At 46.8% G+C, this 19,894-nt stretch overlaps 1 protein-coding gene across 3 annotated transcripts in view; it reads left to right on the top strand.

The window, feature by feature from the left end:
• The window catches only part of PLEKHG2 (pleckstrin homology and RhoGEF domain containing G2), a 62,564-nt gene that overhangs the window by 28,192 nt on the left and 14,478 nt on the right, over positions 1–19,894 (top strand). For all 3 annotated transcript variants that reach the window (XM_060275465.1, XM_035119655.2, XM_060275464.1), the window contains 12 exons: positions 3,535–3,601; positions 6,765–6,811; positions 7,398–7,548; positions 8,066–8,197; positions 10,477–10,659; positions 12,065–12,157; positions 12,391–12,477; positions 13,388–13,421; positions 14,962–15,063; positions 16,664–16,765; positions 18,890–18,906; positions 19,486–19,749. In XM_060275465.1, the coding sequence (XP_060131448.1) occupies positions 3,535–3,601; positions 6,765–6,811; positions 7,398–7,548; positions 8,066–8,197; positions 10,477–10,659; positions 12,065–12,157; positions 12,391–12,477; positions 13,388–13,421; positions 14,962–15,063; positions 16,664–16,765; positions 18,890–18,906; positions 19,486–19,749 (1,279 nt within the window). The remainder of the gene's footprint in view (positions 1–3,534; positions 3,602–6,764; positions 6,812–7,397; positions 7,549–8,065; positions 8,198–10,476; positions 10,660–12,064; positions 12,158–12,390; positions 12,478–13,387; positions 13,422–14,961; positions 15,064–16,663; positions 16,766–18,889; positions 18,907–19,485; positions 19,750–19,894) is intronic.

Genomic DNA, 19,894 nt, shown 5'->3' with positions numbered 1-19,894 from the left:
AGTTGGGAAATGAGTCCTGGGCTTTCCTAGGTCATAGTATTGACACTCTGAACACTACATCGCTCCTTATTTTCCTCTCACCAACATTATTGTGTAACTTGGTTCAGCTCGCAACTGGAATACTGCACCCTTACCTCACTCATTTTGGGATCTGGCTTGCGTGTGCCGATCCCTCTAACCCACTCCAGATTTGAAAGGGCCCAGTAGCAAACATGCACAGCCTGGGAGTCATTTTGGACTCACAGCTGTCCATGGAGGCGCAGGTCCATCCTGTGTCCAGGGCAACTGTCTACCAGCTCCATCTAGTATGCAGGATGAGACCCTCCCTGCCTGCAGACTGTCTCGACAGAGTGGTGCATGCTCTGGTTATCTCCCGCTTGGACTACTGCAGTGCACTCTATGTGGGGCTACCTTTGAAGGTGACCCGGAAACTACAATTAATCCAGAATGCGGCAGCTAGACTGGTGACTGGGAGTAGCCGCCGAGACCACATAACACTTGTCCTGAAAAACCTACATTGGCTCCTAGTACGTTTCCGAGCACAATTCAAAGTGTTGGTGCTGACCTTGAAAGCCCTAAATGGCCTCAAGGCCCAGTATACCTGAAGGAGCGTCTCCACCCCCATCATTCTGCCCGGACACTGAGGTCCAGCGCCAAGGGCCTTCTGGAAGTTCCCTCCCTGCAAGAAGTAAGGTTACAGGGAATCAGGCAGAGGGCCTTCTCAGTGGTGGCACCCGCCCTGTGGAACGCCCTCCCATCAGATGTCAAGGAAATAACCAACTAACAGACTTTTAGAAGACATCTGAAGGCAGCCCTGTTTAGGGACGTTTTTAATGTTTGATCTTTCATTGTGTTTTTAATATTCAGCCAGATGGGTGTGGTAGAAATAATAAATTATCATCATCATCATCATTATTGTTGAAAGCATCTCATAGAACGCAGGGCAAAAAGGTGGCAGCGCTGAACTCATGCCAATGTCATAAGCCAGTAACATCCTTCCAGTGGATATTTAGCCACACAGTTTGGAGCAAGCCAGGATCAGTGTGTGTGTGTGTGTGTTTGCAGCAATTAACATGGTCCAGAACTACTGGAGGGTTTCTCAAGGCGGAAATGCTTTTAGCATTGGAATTTGCTGAGAAGGTAATTTGAGCAGGGCTTGTGGGTGACAGAGAGGGGTTAGGAAGGAGGGGGGGTGGAGTGTGTGTTTTGGAGGGGATGGGGAAGATGGAGGTCAGAAAAAGCCCAGAGCATGGGTTTATGGAGAAGTGTTGTCCTCGAAGGAAGAATACAGGCACTCCATCTTCCCTTTTCAAAAGAGGCGTCCCAAAGTTCTTCCACTCCGTGGACACCTTTCTGTCTAATCCCAGCCTTTACGTGAAAAGGAGCAGCAGGGAAGTTAAATATTGGGCTTCTGATTGCGTCTGGCCAGCGTTTTCTTCCCCAGTGGATTAACGGTGTGCCTTCTCCGGTCTGTCTCCAACTGTCCCAGTTTACTCATTTCTTGGTCTTAGGGAGGGTTTCATTTAGGTCAGCTCCACGACCTGTTGTGAGTGCAAAGAATCTTGGACGTGTGAAGTGTGCCTCTGGGCATGCACAAAGTGTGTTTCTGTTGCAACTGAGTCACCTCTACCCGCTGGATTTGGATCAGTCCCAGAACCTGTCGCATGTGCAAACACTTGGAACTGGAGCAAGTAAAAAGCACCTCAGAGCATGCACAAAGTGTGTTTCTTTCACAACCAAGTAACTGCTATCAGCTCTCCCACACATATAGAGGCTTTATCCTTCCAGGTGAGGGAAGATGGAAATGCTACCGGTAGGCTAGAATCTGAGACTTCTCAGATTAGTCCAGAAGCATTGCAGAAGCATCCGTCAATGCTGCAAACCCATAACTCCTTTTATGTCTCCCTTTCGCCAGTCTTTTGGCTGATGAACATTTGATGTCCTTTTAAACATGTTTGTGGGAGAGGGGTTATTGTTTTCCTTCTGTTCTTGTTTTTATTATGTATTTTGTGTTCTCATTTTATGATTTGATGTTGCGAACCGCCCTGTGATCTTTGGACGAAGGGCGGTATACAATTATTATTATTATTATTATTATTATTATTATTATTATTATTATGGCTTATCTGTCTACATACCCCTCTGAGGGAATAAAAGGAACAAGCTCTTCCAGCTTGCAAAAACTTCCCCCTTGGTCACCTGTGAGCAGTTTCTGCTCTCCCTAGGAGATCGTCCACTTGCCACCTTGAACTAGCCACCCGCCCTGACTCAGTTTTCCTGTGCCTAAAAATGGGCGCATAGTCTTCCCTATGTTCCCAGAGGACATTTGCAATGCAGAAACTGAAAGGCCCTGATTCCCCCATATTGAAAAACACATATTCCCCATCAGGAAAGGAAGGTCTTTGTAAACCCCAGCAGACGATGGAAGTTGAAGACACGGAAACATTGTTCCCTAACAGGGGCTCCTGGCCAACAGCCATGTTCTCCCCCGCCCCCGCCCCCTTTTCCCTTTCTCACACCATTTCCTTTCCTCTTTCCCCTTCCCTCGCTCCATCTCCTGCTGCTTTTTTGGCTTCCCCCGAAGCTGGTCGCCTGCCAACCTCTCCCGCCAACCAACCTGCTTTCCCATCTGGGTCTGTTTAAGAGCTTCGGCGGAGCCCAGTGGGGGGTACGGATGGAGTATGTGGGGAAAGTTGGAAGCTGACTGGTGGCATCACACGGCCCCAGTTAACCCTTTAGAGAAAGGAGCGTCTCCACCCCACCCGGTTGTGCCGAGAGTGACCGTGCTGTGACCTTGCCGCTGCCGTTAAAAGGGATCGTAATTTCACGTTATGCGCACGAAATGTTTCGCCTGGCTGGGGCAGGACAGCCGTGGTCCAAAAGACAGTCCTGCAGGGTAGTCCAGTACAGTGGTCCCTTGGTTCTCAAACGCCTTGGTTCTCAAACAACTTGGAACCCAAACACTGCAAACCTGGAAGTAAGTGTTCCGGTTTGCGAAATTTTTTCGGAAGCTGAACGTGCTCCGATTTGAGTGCCACGCTTCTGTTTTGAGTGTCACGCTGGGGTCTTGTCTATTTTTGCTATTTCTTTTGCGTTTTTGTTTTTTGCGGCTCTTTTCTTTATGGCTGTGTTTCCACACCGTCATAAAGAAAAGAGCCGCTGTTTGGCTGTTTGGCTACTGGTTGATTGATTGTGTGACTGCAGTACATTGTTTATCACTTTCGTTTTATGGATCCATGGTCTCGTTAGATAGTAAAATTCATGTTGAATTGCTGTTATAGGGGTTGTTTTCAAAAGTCTGGGACGCATTAATCCGTTTTGCATTACTTTCTATGGGAAAGCGCGCCTTGGTTTTGAAACGCTTTGGTTTTGGAACGGACTTCCGGAATGGATTGAGTTTGAGAGCCGAGGTACCACTGTATTGTCACAGCCCAGTATTGTTCCATGGGCAGGGCAGGGCCGGTGGCAGGGGAGAAAGAGTCGTGAGAAGCCTTATTTACTTACGCCAGGCTGCTTTTTTCTCTCTCTGAGCAGCGAACTTCTGGAAGACATGGAGCGGAACAGCAGCGCCGAGGCTGTCGCAGAGTGCTTTGTTCAAAGGGTAAGGGTCTCTCTGCTCACGCTTCTTCACTCTGCGATTCCTTTGGAATGAGCTGACCTCTTAACGGCATCCAGACTGCCCTTAGTGGTGTGTGCATAAGTGTCCAGAAACTTCAACCGGTCCATAATGCCATAGCAAGACCGAGCATTCCAAAAGGACTGGAGCAAATTTATATTATACTAGCTGGCCTGGCCACGCGTTGCTGTGGCTCAGTCTGTTAAATGGACCCTCAGAGTCCCCCTTCAGACTCCCCTCACCTTCAGAGTCTCCCTTCATTTTGTTGAAATGTTTTACGCGTGTTCTGTTTACACAGGCTCATCCCTGTTCCGACCCAAGAGCTACCCCATCCCCTCCTCCCCCCCACCCCCGGCTCATCCCTGTGGTTGGATCCACCCTGTCCCAATCCATGACCTATCCCGCCCCCTCCCCCCATCCCCCACCCAGATGAGTCCCCACCTCCACTCAGCCCAGTCTGCAAAGCCAAGCCAAGATGCTATGGAGAGGGAAGTTTTCCTAGATGCAGTACCAGTGTAGCCGCCGCTAGAGGGTGCTGTTTAGCAACCTCTCCTGTGCTTCCAGCATGCACTTTCGTCTGATTTGTGAGTTCTGGAACACGTGGTTTTTGGGGTTTTACGGTGCACAAGTGTGACATCTGTCTTTGAAAACGGTATGGGCTTGCTCTCGTAGTCACATTTGACTTTGTGTCAAAATTTGAATGCTATCTGTTGAACATTGGAGATGAACACACATACCCGGTTTACATTTAGATAGATAGATAGATAGATGATAGATAGATAGATAGATAGATAGATGATAGATAGATAGACAGATTTGAAAGACAACTGTAAGCAATTATCATTACGGTAGCAGGGTTATTTGAAGATCTGTAAGATATTCAGGTTGAGTAATATAATATTTTAGGTAATGATATAACAAGGATAGGAAACGAAGCGAAATGTGAAGATGTAAAGTTTAATTTTGTAAACCATCAGAGGGGAGGGAGGGAAGCCGTTAGGCTCAATCGAGCCAAAGAGATAAAATAAGAGAGTATGATGTTACATAATGTGATTATATGTAAAACCAATAAAAATCATTCATAAAAAAAACTCCCAGAATGTCATAGAATCGTGGAGCTGGGAAGTACACCCAAAGGTCATCTAAATCAACCCCCCTGCAATGCAGCCTAGATTGTTAATCCTAGCCAGGTTGTTAATTGGGACTAACTATGGAGAGTAATGGTTCCCCAATATTTCAAGACTCAGTTAGTTCCTGCAGACTGGTGCTGGTTTTAACCTGTAAGGCCCTTAAATGCAACCCAGCCAGATGGGCAGGGTATAAATGATAAAATTCTTATTATTAAATAATATTATTAAATGCTCCAGAGCCAGGATATCAGAAGGACCAACTTCTGGCGAGGGCTGCTAACTTAAGACTGCTCCATATGATTGATTTATTGAGCACTGATCCTGATTTGCTTGCACAGAGCTTATGCAGAGGAGCAATGTCCGCTCTTTATTGTGCCTTTGTTCTCATTTGTTTGCCAAGGGGCTGTACGCCTTCCCATCAACCGATCATTGTCCTATACCAGGGGTGGCCAACTCCCAAGAGACTACGATCTACTCACAGAGTTAAAAACTGGCAGTGATCTACCCCCTTTTGGGGGGTTCAGGCCAAAGTCGTTGAGCTTCTTTTAGGAAGGAGGAAGGCCCATTTTTGGGGGGTTCGGGTCAAAGTTGTTGAGTTTTTTCAGGAAGGAAGTAAAATGCTGAGCTTTTTAAAAGGGAAGTCACAGTTGTTCAGTTTCTTTGTGGGGAGCCAATGATCTACCAGTGATCTACCGCAGATGTCCAGTGATCTACCAGTAGGTCACGATCTACCAGTAGATCACGATCTACCTGTCAGACATGCCTGTCCTTTAGTTCAATTCCCCGTCACTTTCCTAACAGCAAAAAGTCTGTTGTTGCTTTTGAAGTGGATTTAATGCCCTTGAGCACTTTAATCCACTTTATTTGCACAGACCTAAATTTCTAGCACGCGATTCAGCCCCTCTCACGAAATAGTGAGAGTCTGGAGCTAATGTTAACAGCATCAAACAGGGATTAGAGAAAATGGAGGAGAAGAGGGGAGTCAAAGTGAGGACTGTCAAGTAAAACCTTTCTGGGGAGTCAACAAATTCATGGAGGTCAAGAGTATAAATGGTTACTAGCCACGAAGTAACTTTATTGAGATCAACCTGCTTTCTCTGCTTCTTCTTTATATATAAAAATGTATTTATTACACTGCTCGTCCTCTTGATTTTTTAACATTATTAGTATTGATGGTCCAGTTGGCTTTGACTTCGGTTGGCATCTGACAGTGCCGCAATTGGATTTGTAAGCTACAGGTGAAACTCGGAAAATTAGAATATCGTCAAAAAGTGCATTTATTTCAGTAATGCAACTTAAAAGGTGAAACCAATATATGAGATAGATGCATGGCATGCAAAGCAAGATATGTCAAGCCTTTATTTGTTGTAATTGTAATTATTTGTCGTTAGGCGGGTCAATTATAAATGGAATGTAATTAATGAAATGTAACAGCGATGTTTATTTTTGTATTATTGTAACTATTTGTTTTATTACTGTGGAATTTCCAAAAGAAAGCATTTGTAAAAATTAAAATTAAAATAAAAAAAATAAAAAGTTGCAATACTGAAATAAATGCACTTTTTGACGATATTCTAATTTCCCCAGTTTCACCTGTATTTTCTGGGCTTTGTAGTGGGGAGATGGTGGGGAAACCTTTTAAAGTAAATAAATAGTGGTGTTTTCCCATGGAGAGCTGAGCATTCTGCCCGAGGCCAGCCCAGGACATTCAGAAAATTGCATCTCATATCCTCTGTGGTCTCACACCATTATAAATGGCTGTTTGGTTTGGCCTTTACTCTTTAATTCGAGAGCATAGGAGCTGGCTTGTTGAAGCAATTGAAAGAGAACTCTCTCCCCTGCACCCAGGAAGCCAAAATTCTGTTCAGCAAAACGTTGCAGAGTGCATTGGAAAGAGGCAGAGAGTCCCTAGAGCCCAAGTGTTAAGTAAGGTTATAGCGCCACCTACTGGCTGTTTAAAAAGTAACAAGCCTTATGCATCTCAATACACACTAATGTGGTTCAATTAACTGTTGCAGAGTGAAGAGTTCGATATCTACACCTTGTACTGCATGAACTACCCCAAGTAAGTATGAATCCCCAGCCTGTCTTTCTTAGCATATGTCTGGGTCTCGTAACTCCTTTCTGCTAAAATCCCCTGGTCGCCCCCAAACCTATCATTCTCACTGCCCACTTCAAGGGAAATCTTGCCCAGATCACACACACACTGCTGCATTTGCTGCTTCTCATTCATTCTTATATTCTCCCGCCAGTTTCCATTCCTTATTTTCCAGATTTTTTTCATTAGTATGGATCATAAGCTCTGCAGGCAGGGACAAGTGACTTTCTCCTCTTCTCACAAATATCACTTTCCAACCTGCTCACGCCCAAACAGGCTGCAGCTCTGTGCCCTTGAAATGTCCAGGAGCAGCTTTTTCTTCCTTGCTGAGGACTGGAAACTTCGGCGAAAGCTGTTGAAACTCAAGATGACTTCCGCTCAGCAAAATCCTAGGTCGGCCCGAGGAAACGGCCTTCCTTTGACGCCCTCTTCCCTTTCCGCCCACTTGTCCCCTTCCTTCCCACCCCCTCAGAGTTGTTTGTTTTCTTTTTAATAATAATAACAACAACAACAACAACAACAATCACGCCTCCCATCTCTCGCCCTCCCCAAGCTCAGTCTCGGTGCTGCGGGAATGCATGGAGAACGACTCCCTGGCCAAGTTCTTCCGCGAGAGGCAAGCCACTCTGTCACATTCGCTGCCCCTGGAGACGTATCTCTTGAAGCCCGTCCAACGGATCCTGAAATACCATTTGCTGCTGCAGGTCAGGATTGGGGCCCTGGCGGGCTTATCGAGGGTCTGGGCAGACTGGGAATGCGAGGAGGAGGAAGGCTGTGGCGGTTTGGAAATGGCTCTTTAGAGCCACGTTCCCGCCATACATTTAAAGCACTACGATGCCATGGCTGCCCCCCCCCAAAGAATTCTGGGAGTTGCAGTTTGTTGAGGATGCTGGGAGCTGTTAAGAGATCCCCCGTTCCCCTCCCAGGCAGGGCTACATTGCCCAGAGTTTCCTGTGAAGAGCGATCAACTCTGGTAATCGAAGCTCCTGGACTCTGGTGCTGTGATCGCAGCTTTGCATAAGAACATAAGAAGAAGCCTGCTGGATCAGGCCAATTTTAGCCAAAGTGTCAGTCCATCAAATACCTTCATTGGCATTGCAGTATAAAACGTTCAAAGTAACTGGGATAATTTAAAAAACAAGGGTGGGCTGTCATCTTGTCATATTGTTTCTTCTATTGCTGGCTCGTCCCTGACCCCCTCCCTTTGCCTTCCCTTCCCAGGAACTGGCAAAGCATTACGACAAGAGCAGTCCCGGCTACGATGCCGTGGAAGAGGCGAGCATCACCATGACGGCCGTGGCTTGGTACATCAATGACATGAAGCGCAAGCAGGAACACGCCAGCCGGCTGCAGGTATTAAAAAGGAAAAAAACTCAAGAGCTGATCGTGCCGAGGGCACACCAGAATTATATGATAACTAAATGTCCTCAAGAAGGGACCAGCCAGATGTTTGCCTCCCTGGGTGCTGCGGCAGAGAAGATCCTTCAGCAGGTACTTGCCTCCGTTCCAGCAACCAGGACACGTCGGAGGAAATAAAGCATTATACATTGCTGGGAATGCATATGACACATCGCATTATAGGAAAGTTTTTAATGTCTGATGTTTTATTATGTTTCGATATACAGTCGTACCTCTGCTTACGTATCCCTCTGGATACGTAAACTTCGGGTTGCGAACGCGGCAAACCCGGAAGTGTATACTTCCGGGTTTCGCCGTGCGCGCATGCGCAGGAGGGCGCCTCCAGTTACAAAGTTTTCGGGATACGGCCAGGCCTCCGGAACGGATCCTGTTCATAACCGGAGCTATGCTGTAAGCCACCCAGAGTGGCTGGGGAAATCCAGTCAGATCAGTATAAATAATAAAAAAAATTATTAGTATTAGTATTATTGTTGTTGGCAAATCAGACCAGTCCCCTTCCCCATGGAGCTTATGAAACCCCCCAGACTATCTACTGATTCAGTAATTGTTTGCAGGAAAACAAAAAATAAAAAATTAGCACCTTAGAGACCAACTAAGTTTGTAATTGGTATGAGCTTTCGTGTGCATGCACACTTCTTCAGATACCAAGTTTGCACCACGATTAGACTTTGTCCCTCCCTTAATTGATCATTTGTTCTCAGGGCCATCTGAAGCACATTGGGCGCCCGGGCGCCGTGGTGTGTAGATCGCTCCGGCGCCCCCGCCCCGCTCCATTTCTTGCCGTGGCTGGTGGGAGGGCGCAGCACGCAGCACGGTTTCCACGTGGCTTCCCCCTACCGGGCCGGCGCCCTGGCGCCCCACGCCACCCAGACTACCCCTAGAGCCGGCCCTCTTTGTTCTGATTCATTTGCACAGACTATGAGCATTTATCCTGATTTGCTTGCGGGCTCTTGACACATCTTGCCATTGAGCATTCATTGACACACACATACCCCTACTTTGCAATGCATTTTCCTATTCCTTTTCATTATTATTATTATTATTATTATTATTATTATTATTATTATTATTATTAATACAATATGCGTAAAAACAAGCAATCAATTAAAATGCACCCCAAAATTAATTCAACTGAATTAAAGTTAAAACTGAACAAATGACAATCCTCAGGTTAAAATTGAAAGCAGTTAACACTCACCAGGACCAACTGTTTCCACTGATATTATGAGGACCTTTGAGTGGGCTGGGAAACCTCCTTCGTGCTTGTTCTTGTACAAAGAGAAAATGTCAGACTGAATCCTGACCAAAGGCCTGGCAGAACAGCTCAGTCTTGCAGGCCCTGCAGAAGGAGGTCAAATCTCGCAGGGCCCTGGTCTCTTGTGAGAGAGAGCATTCCACCTGGCTGGGGCCACGGCCGAAAAGGCGTTGGCTCTGATTGAGGCCAGTCTAGTCTCCCTGGGGCCCAGAATCTTCAGGGGGTTGTTATTTGCAGACCGTAAGCCATTATTTTTTGAATGTGTGCTGAGGCACCAGAGCGTTTTAAACCCGCTTTAATTTTGCAAGCCCAAAGTCCCAGAATGCACCTGAAACCCTTCTGCAAAATAGGGGCACCCAATGTCACTCGGTACTAGATCCAACCACTAGGCATACTCAAACTGCCTTGGTTTCTAAACAGGCCCATACCCTTAAATTGCGTCTGGTAACTCTCTTTCCTCTTTGGGAACTGAGCTCTGTCTCCTGTTTTCCCTCCTGCCCCATCCCTCCATAGCTGCCAAGTCTCCCGTTTTCCCCGGGAAAACCCCTTTTTCCTTACCTTTTCCCGGTGGTCCCCCGTATCACTTCGTCTCCCGTTTTTCTCCATTATTTTCTCCTGCCGGCGGCCATTTTTTTTCTTTCCGATTTGCCCGTCGATGTAACTTCCGGTCTTGCTTTGCCCTTCTATGGCCACCAAAAATGGCCGCCGCCAGCTTCAAAAGTCGCATCTACGCATGTCCGGAAGTGCATAGACGTGACTTCTGGTGTTGGCGGCGGCACACTTCCTGACATGCGTACAAGCGACTTTTGAAGCCAGCGGCGGCCATTTTGGGTGTCCATAGAAGGGCAAAGCAAGACCGGAAGTTACATCGACGCAACTTCCGGTGTAAAATGGCTGCCGGTCCCGGATTCTGCAGTCCGGAACTTGGAAGGTAACCATCCCTCTGTCCCTTTTCTAGGAGATCCAGAGGCAGCTAGTTGGCTGGACAGGCCCAGAGCTGGGGGCTTTTGGAGAGCTGGTCCTGGAGGGGCAGTTCCGGGTTCCACGGGCACGCAAGGAGAGGGTCTTCTTCCTCCTCAGCAAGGTGATCCTGATCGCCAAGCGCCGCGGAGAAGCCTTCGTCTACAAGAGCCACATCTTTGTAAGAGGGGCTAAGGGGGGATGGTGGGGGGGGGAGGAAGAATGAGAGGCCCGGATTTCGGGGGCACATAGAGTCACAGAATACCAGGAAAGCTTATAAGAACAAGATCCAGGGAATTACAGGCTGGTTAGCTTAATGCCTGTCCCCGGAAAAGTGGTGGAAAGCATTCTTAAAGGCCAAATAAGCAAGCATATTATAGAAGAACAAGCCTCGCTGAAGCAGAGGCAGCATGGCTTGTGGAAGAACAAGCCCTGTCTCACAGGCACTTGTGGCCTTCTAGATACTCTTGGATTCCAATCAGCTCCAGCCAGCGTGGCCAGTGGTCAGGGATGATGGGAGTTGTAGTCCAGCAACATCTGGAAGGCCACGATTCTCCACCCCCAGTCTCGGAGCTCAAAAGGCAGGCTTGGGTCTCTGGGGAGGGTCTCTGTATTCAGGTAATCCACACAGCCTCCAATCAGCCTTGCGTTAAGTGCGGGCAGGATTCTTGTGAGAGTGGGCAGAACGAGGAGAGTGTTTTGTGAATGGGAGACGGAAGGCAGAAGTACGATGAAAAGTGCTCTGAAAGTCGGAGGACAGGTGTAATGTAAAATCTGCTCCGTGAGGCTGAAGATAGATGTAACATAAAAAGTGCTTCGTGAGGCTGGAGAGAGAGAGTATAGGAAAGAGGCCTCAGAGCATGTCCCTGAGCTGGTTTCCTCCCAGCTTTGCAACTGTAATGGCAAGTGTGCAGTCCAGGGCCGGATTGAGGTTTGATGAGGCCCTAAGCTACTAAAGGTAATGGGGCCCTTTATATGCCCAGCTGTCCTTTGTCAACAACAAATGACCGCTGTTTTTTGTGTTGAATAGATGCTAGATGGTAATTGATGGACCTAATAGGTATCTCAAGCCATTTGCACATGCAGAATGTAGGCACCCTATATACAGAAAGGAGCAAACCAGTGATATTTGAGGGAGCAGGCGGGGCCCATGACTTGCATCGTAGGAGCCTATACAACACAAAACACGGTTGCTGTACGTAGGTTTTATTTTATTTGTTTTTTATCTTATATTTTGGAAATGTACATCCAGTTTTGTTTTTCTTTTAAAAAATTTTGGGGGGCCGCCAAGAGAGTGGGGCCCTGAGTTGGAGCTTGTTTAGCTTATACGTAAATCCGGCACTGTTTATGCCCCTCCAACCTCCATGCTTCAGGCAGAGTCTCTCCCATGCTTCAGGCAGAGTCTCATTTTTAATCTCTGAGCTCAGTCCTGGAAGAGCATTTGGTTTGAAGGCAGCAAGGGCACTTCCAGAGAGCGCCCTTGCTGCTCTAGAAACGGTGCCTCTGTCTTCACGCCAAATGTTTGGACGAGATGGCGCCATTTCCATTCCTTTTCTTTCTTTCTTTTTTCGCCTCTGGCTCTACAGTGCTGCAACCTGGCCCTGCAGGAGAACACAAAGGACCCCATGAGCTTCAAAATCTCTGACCTCTCCATCCCCAAACAGCAGCACGTGGTTCAGGTGAGACACCCGAGCTCCAGGGGGGTTCAAAGTCGAGCTGAGCGGGAAGGCAAAAATGAAAGCACAAAAACACCCGCAAGCATTGCGCAGGGCTTTGCAGTGTTTGAGCACTGTGCGCCAGGTGCATCATGGGAAACTAATATTGGGTAATGGGGAGTTCTCGGCATACTTTTATACACCTGAGATACCTGGCTGTGGAAAATGCACCTAAATGCTGGCCTTTGCTACTGCAGGTGAGGAACCAGGAAGAAAAACGTCTGTGGATCCATTATCTGAAGCGGTTAATCGTGGAGAATCACCCAGCATCCATCCCCCAGAAGGTAACTAGAGTCCAAGAGTAGCCGCGTCAAGTGTTACCTGCTGGCGGGAGATAATCTGGAATCCTGTTAGACCTTGTGGAGGTACCTGTGTGGCTCGGGGAGAGAGAAAGAGAAATTAGAGGTCCCTCCAGGCATCTGTTTCATTGTGCATTCACGATATTTATCTGTTTGTTTATAAAAAATATTTACATACAGCTGTATCATCAAAATATATCACTCCCACTCACCAGTCTAGCTGCTGGTGACAGTAAGAGCTGTTCGACAGTGGAATTTGCTGCCAAGAAGTGTGGTGGAGTCTCCTTCTTTGGAGGTCTTTAAGCAGAGGCTTGACAGCCATATGTCAAGAATGCTTTGATGGTGTTTCCTGCTTAGCAGGGGGTTGGACTGGATGGCCCTTGTGGTCTCTTCCAACTCTATGATTCTATGCTGCATTCTGGATTAGTTGTAGTTTCCGGGTCACCTTCAAAGGCAGCCCCACGTAGAGCACATTGCAGTAGTCCAAGCGGGAGATAACCAGAGCATCCACCTGTCTGTGGGCAGGGAGGGTCTCAGCCTGCGTACCAGATGGAGCTGGCAGACGGCTGGACGAACAGTGTGGCTCAGAATAAGGCAGTGTCCTCTGTTTTGTGTCACCACAGGAGTGGGTTGTTTATTAATGGATTGCATTTCCATCCCACCTTTTTTCTCCCTGGAGCTGAAGGGTGGTGTACATGGTTCATTCCCCACAACAACCCTGCGAGGTAGGTGAGGCTGAGAGGCAGCGTCTGGCCCAAGGTCACCCAGTGAACTTCATATCCGAGTACGGGGATTTGAACCCTGGTCTCCTGGGTCCTCAGCCGACTTCTACACCATGCTGTCTCTTGCACTTGACCATGTCTGATTCTTCCTTCCCTTTTGCTCTTTGTTGCAGGCTAAGCAAGTCCTGTTAGAGAACAGCTTCCAGGGTAAGTGCCTGAATCTCTTTCCCCCTCCTTCCCAAACTCTTGAGACTTTTCATTTCCATAGGATCTTAGCTCTGGACTCTTCTGCATAAACCAAAGGCACCTGGCTCCTTGTTACGGTGGTCCCTTGGTTCTCAAACTTAATCGATTCCGGAAGTCCGTTCCAAAACCAAAGGGTTCCAAAACAAGGCACACTTTCCCAAAGAAAGTAGTGCAAAATGGATTAATCTGTTCCAGACTTTTAAAAACAACCCCTAAAACAGAAATTTATCATGAATGTTACTAACGACACCATTTATAACCATCTATATATAAAAAAATGTAGAGGGTGCATGTTTGTTCCAATGAACCTTTCTCCACAACCGCTCACCCGATCGTCCTCATATTTGCCCACAACATCGGGAGCGCATGTGAGAGTGTCTCTATCCATTTACATTGTCCATACGCAAACCTAGGACAGGTAGAAACCTGGATTTGTATACAAAAAAATTGCCCCCTCCAGTGGACATCCAACAAACAACACCCAACATACTGCCAAAATCCCGCCCACTCCCCATTCACCCCACCAATCAAAATCCAACATACACCCAATCCCGCCCACTCCCCGTCCACCCCACCAAACAAAATCCAACATACACCCTTAATCCCGCCCCCTCCCATCCACCCCACCAAACAAAATCAAACATACACCCCAAATCCTGCCCACTGGCAAAATAACGGCCACTCTCCATCCACCCTACCACCCCGGGAAACAGCCCACCCCAGAGAACAGACCTCTGCCAGGGACCAGGCCACCCCAACAGTAGCCCTCTCCCCAAGGACCCCCTCCCGCCACGGAGGTATCTACCCCAGAAATCCCCCCACTCCCCAGAGATCCCCCCCATAGGTCTCGGCCATCACCATCCTACCCGATCCACAGTCTGTGCCCTCCGCTCATATCTCGTCCAATCCCCGTCCTCCTCGGAGATCTCCCCACCGACACGAAACAGCCCAGTGAGGCCTACAGGGGAGTCTGAAGGGGGACTCTGAGGGCCCATTTCACAGACTAAGCCACAGCAACGCGTGGCAAGGCCAGCTAGTTGACCCATAAAATGAAAGCAATAATGTACGCTACTATAAAATAAATAAGACAGTATTGTAGATAATAAGAATAAAAATTATTATTGTTTCTTACCTGCACCGATGATAGTCATTGTTTGGATAGGTGTTTTTTTAATCCATTTCTGCCGTCACACAATCAATCAGTAGCTGAACTGGGTTCCACACAGCCACAAAAACAAATTAACCGAAAAAGCCTCAAAGACAAAACCACAAAATAAAGAGCAAAAGCACCAAACTTAATCCGTTCTGGAAGTCCGTTTGACTTCCGAAATGTTCGAAAACAAAGGCACAGCTTCCGATTGGTGCAGGCGCCCTGGAAACAATAGCCAACAGTCGCATTGGACGTTCGGCTTCTGAAAAACATTAAAAAACCGGAACACTTACTTCCGGGTTTTCAGCATTTGTGAACCAAGGTATTTGCATTTTTTATTTTCATCTGCAGGCTCCCCAGAGGTTTTCTACAGCCCAAGGGCTCCCAAGAAGACCTTGCCTTCTACGCGGGTTGATGAGTCCATGGCGTGCAGCCGAAGCCGGCGGCAATCGGGTGAGGAAGTCATAGAATCATAGAATTGACGAGTCGGAAGGTACCCCAAGGGTCATCTAGTCCAGCCCCCTTCAGTGCAGATGAAGGAGGGATGGGAAGGGATTTGGTGCAGTTCACATTCAAGGGGAGAAATTCCCCAGATAGAGTGTTTTCCAAGAAAAGATGCAAACTGAAATTCCGCCATCCTTTGAAATTCACCCACCTCCGAATTTTGCAATGCGGTTCACCAGGCAAGTCAGCAGATGCAAAATTATGTGTATAAATGCATATATTAGTGAAGGTGGCTTACAAAAAATGCTTAATATTATGGAAAGTTGCTTTGGGAAATTGCACCTTGGGCAGAATTACAGTGGTGCCTCGACTTACAAATTTAATCCGTTCCGAAGGCACCTTCGTAGGTCGAAAAATTCGTAAGTCGAAAAGCGCCATTGGAAACGTGATTTTCCATAGGAATGCATTGGAAACGGAAAAATTCGTAAGTTGAAGCAACCCCATCTAAAAATTCATAAGTCGAAAAAACCCTATCTAAAGCCGCCGCAGTTTCCGTTCGGATGTCGAGAAATTCGTAAGCATGCGGCCATTTGCCCCGTTTGCAAGTCGAAAAATTCAGTTGTCGAGTCGTTCGTAAGTCGAGGTACCACTGTACATGCAAAGTATGTATCTTAGGAAGTACTAGAACGGACTCCCTTGGGAGGTGGCGGAGTCTCCTTCCTTGGAGGCTTTTAAGCAGAGGTTGGATGGCCGTCTGTCAGGGAAGCTTTAGCTGAAGTTCCTGCATTTAAGATTATTCATTTACGTTTGACCAGGCTAGAGCCTGGAGTGAAGCACGTTCCTCGCTTCATATTTGAATATTTACGGGTCGGGTCTTATCACTTTCAAATCTCTTCCCTTTGATCACGTTTGTTTGCCGCAAGTCAAAAGATAGCGAATTATTGGTAATAGCTATTGGTTTTCCTACAAGTTAGTTACATTAGTAGGCAAAGAATTGTGTATGTAGGTAAGTAGTGTGTGTGTGTGTGCTATAAATTTCCTTTACCCTAGTAAGATTGTCTAAAAATACCATACTTTTCCATGTATAAGACAAGGGTTTTTTATTTTAAAAATATGTTCAAAATTGTGGGTCGTCTTATACACAGATACAACCCCCCCCCCCCATTTTCTCAATTTGGAGTCCCCCAAAATAGTCTTACACAATGGGGTGTGTTATACACAGAAAAATACAGTACATTCCATGCAATATATTCTCTCTTTTTTAGCTGCAAGATTAGATCAGAACATCCATTTAGTTTTGCATCCATTTGCGTTTTGAATAAATATGCAATTAATTGTTGACATTTCGGATTTTATTGCATCATAGTGTGTCGTGCAAACCTGCTCGTCATAATAATGCTATTTATAGGGAAGGGAGGTGGGCGCTGGGGATGAGTTTATGAGGCCAAGCGGGTGATGGGCTCTCCTCCAAAAAATTAGGGAATCACTGATTTAGTAGCTGGAGTTAAAGAGCAGCGTCTGAGCCTGTGCCTTTGCCACGGAGCCCAGGCGGCTTCAGTAGGCGAGTGAATTCTGGGCATGACAAAACTTTCATTTCCTTTTCCCCCAGACCCACCGGAGTTCATGTATAGCCCCGAACGAGCGCGGCGGAGCTGCCCCATCTTGCAGCTGGAGAAGACCGGCTCCTATCGCCGTAGCCGCAGACAGTCTGGTGAGGAAAAAACAGGTCTCTCTCTCCGGAGAATTACCCATTTCTGTGCAGGCCGGGACGGAGGTTTGCAAAAGACACCCTGTGTTCTACAGAGCAGCACTAGGGGGCAGTGCGCTGCAGGAAAAGCTGCATTCTTAACAAGCGGTGCAAAACAATAAATCTGCAAAACAATAAATCTGCCGGCAGGTTTGCAAAGCTAAGTCTGGTTTCGGATTGGATGGGAAGCCGTGTGTTTTGATCCCTGCATGGCAGGGGGTTGGACTAGATGACCCTTGGGCAGGGTGGATAAAAATCAATGAATTAAAAATAATAATTTAAAAATCAGATTTTTTTAAAATTTAAATCAGAGTTTTAAAATAAAATGCTTTTGGAGGAAAAATCTTTCTAAAGATAGTTTTTCTATTTAAGTTGCATTATAATCCAAAGGCTATTCATCAGGAAATGAGGATTTGTTTTAAGTTTTTCATGTGTGCTAAAACTCAGTTTAAGTTTTTTTAAAAACAAAACAAAACAAAACATTTAACCACATCAGTTAACAAACATGGATAGATATTGCTATAATGTTATTGCTTTAGTTAAATAAATTGTTTGAATTGTTATTAAAGAAATGATTGTTTTCCTCCTTCCAATCAAGTACAGCAGAAAAGCTGTCCAAATATAAATAGTTAACTTCTTAAACCTCACCATAATTTCATAATTATCTGTCTATGAATTTCTAATAGTATAACCAAATCAGTAATTTTTTATATAACTGTAAAAACCACTCTGAAAATTTATTATTCCAAAACCGAAACCTTCCTCTGGTTGTAAATACTAAGATTATACCAGCAAGAATGAGTCTTTCTGTAAAAAAAAATGATTCAAATCAAGTCTTACTGACTAGTGATTTAAATCAAGTCTTACTGACTAGTGATTTAAATTGTGATTTAAATCAATTTGATTTGATTTAAATTCAATTTGATTTAAATCAAATCCACCCTGCCCTCGGGTTCCCTTCCAACCCTGTGATTCTATGATTTCCATTTCTATAAGACCAAACTTTCACTGGTCTTCATCTGGTGGGTCTGGGCTCTAGCTCCTGGGAGCACCATCACCAGGCAACTGGATTAAGAAATGGGTCTCCAAAATGCATGTTTCGGTTAAGAGGGATCATGAAAAGGTCGCAGGTATCTGATGTTGGGGGGGGGCACCATTTTATTCTTTTTTTTAAATGAAGAAGGGAATATGGGAATTTGTCAGTTGTAGAATCTGCTACAGGAAAGAGTCTGGGAGAATAATCATAGAAAAGTTCTGTGGGTGATCAGCTTTCGGATATACTTTCAAAAATATATATTTTCAGAGAATCACTTCCAAAGTGCAATCCCATTTCTCCAGAATATCATTTTCCCCAGAAGTTGCTTTTATGTATATGTAGATAGATAGATAGATAGATAGATAGATAGATAGATAGATAGATAGATAGATAGATGCATAGATGCAAGAACATATAATTCAAAACCATGCAACTGCATTAAAATTAGCCACATATACCAGAAACTACAAATTTGGGCCATTTCATTCACATCCCCTGGGAAACGTTGGTTGCTAATATTAAGCAGAATTTTTAATACAGTATATATAAAATACTAGCTGGCCCTGCCACGCGTTGCTGTGGCTCATCCCTGTGATTTCCCCCACCCTGTGCCGATCCATGACATGAACCTATGCTATGGATTCTAACCACTACACCACACTTCCTTCCCATCCCTACCTCCCCCCCCCAGAGGGCCAGAGTTCTTTCTCCACCCTCCGACAGGAATATCTGATGCAGGTTCCCGATCCCTATCCCTAAGAGGCAGGAGCGAGAAGACCTCCCCCACTGGCAAGTTGATACTTACCCCTGGAGAACTGGGATCTGGTCCCTTAAAAATGCTTCCACAATAGATCTGTACTGGGAAACTTTGGGTTTCTTTTTCTTTTTGCTTTTTTGGTTGGGACAGATTAGCACGGCTGCCCCTCTGGAATTGACCCCGCCTATTTTTCATTTAAAACAAAATTCAGCTGCTGTGCCACTGACTCTAATGGTGCCCTTTTTGTCCCCTCCTCCCTCCTCCTCTTCCCTTCCTCTGCTGCGGACGTTCTCAGACGTGGCCAAGATAAAGGTAGGTAGTTCTCTGCCATGCATGCTTCCTCGCCCTGGCTCTCCGTCTTGACCACTCTTTTTTGCTGCCGTTACACCTTGCGTTGCAGTACGGCGACTCTGCTGCTTCTCAAATATCCCAGCGGTAATCCCGTTCTGAGTGGTCTTTGTCCACTACGACGCTGGATTCCTGCATTGCAGGGGGTTGGACTAGATGACCCTTGGTGACTTCCAACTCTACAATTCTATGGCGAGCTGGACATTTGTCCTGTTCCAGCTACAGGGCTCTTTTCATGTCCCGATGGAGCCTCCAGGTCCAGCAGCAGTCTATCCAGATTCCTGGGTCCGTTTGGCCCGTGCGAGAACAGGATGCTGGGCTAGGTGGCCTGATTCAGCACCCAGGCCTCTCCTTAGGTCTTACATGTTCCCTAAATGCTCACCGCGGACCAACTGCATGTGCCCCTCTGATGTCCCCCGCTGCCCCTCTGCCAAAGTGGGTAGCCTCCTTGGGGCAGGGACCTCCCTTTGGGCTGCCTTGCATTATGTTGACGCCGCTGCTCTCAGCATAGCTCAGCCGTAATGCCGCAATCCCTTTCTGCAGCACGCTGACAGCGATGGAGAGCTCTTCCCAGCCACCGAGCCCCTCCAGCCGCCTGGCACCTCCTGCCCGGTGACGTCCAGTGGGGCGGAGGTGGACGCAGAGGAGTCCGACCAGGACGAAGGGGAGGCGGTGTTCTCTCTGGCCGGAGAGCCAGTCCCCGCCAATTTGTCCATCACGGAAGAAATCCTGGAACTGCTCAGCCAACGGGGCCTGGATGGAGAGTCGGGAAGGGACGGGCTAATTTTGGGAGAAGAGAGGCCAGAGGTGAGTAGCTTGGCCTCGCAGGGCACCCAGCAAAAGCAGGCAGCAGGCAGGATTGCCGTTGGCTGGGGTTCAGGGGTTGAGCTAGATGACCCTTGGGGGTCCCTTCTGACTCTACGGCTCTGTGGTTCTAAGAAGTGTTGGGGAT

This window comes from Zootoca vivipara, chromosome 6 (genome assembly GCF_963506605.1).
Source record: "Zootoca vivipara chromosome 6, rZooViv1.1, whole genome shotgun sequence".
In the NCBI taxonomy this organism is placed as follows: Eukaryota; Metazoa; Chordata; class Lepidosauria; order Squamata; family Lacertidae; genus Zootoca; species Zootoca vivipara.
This window is presented reverse-complemented; position numbering and strand designations above follow the sequence as displayed.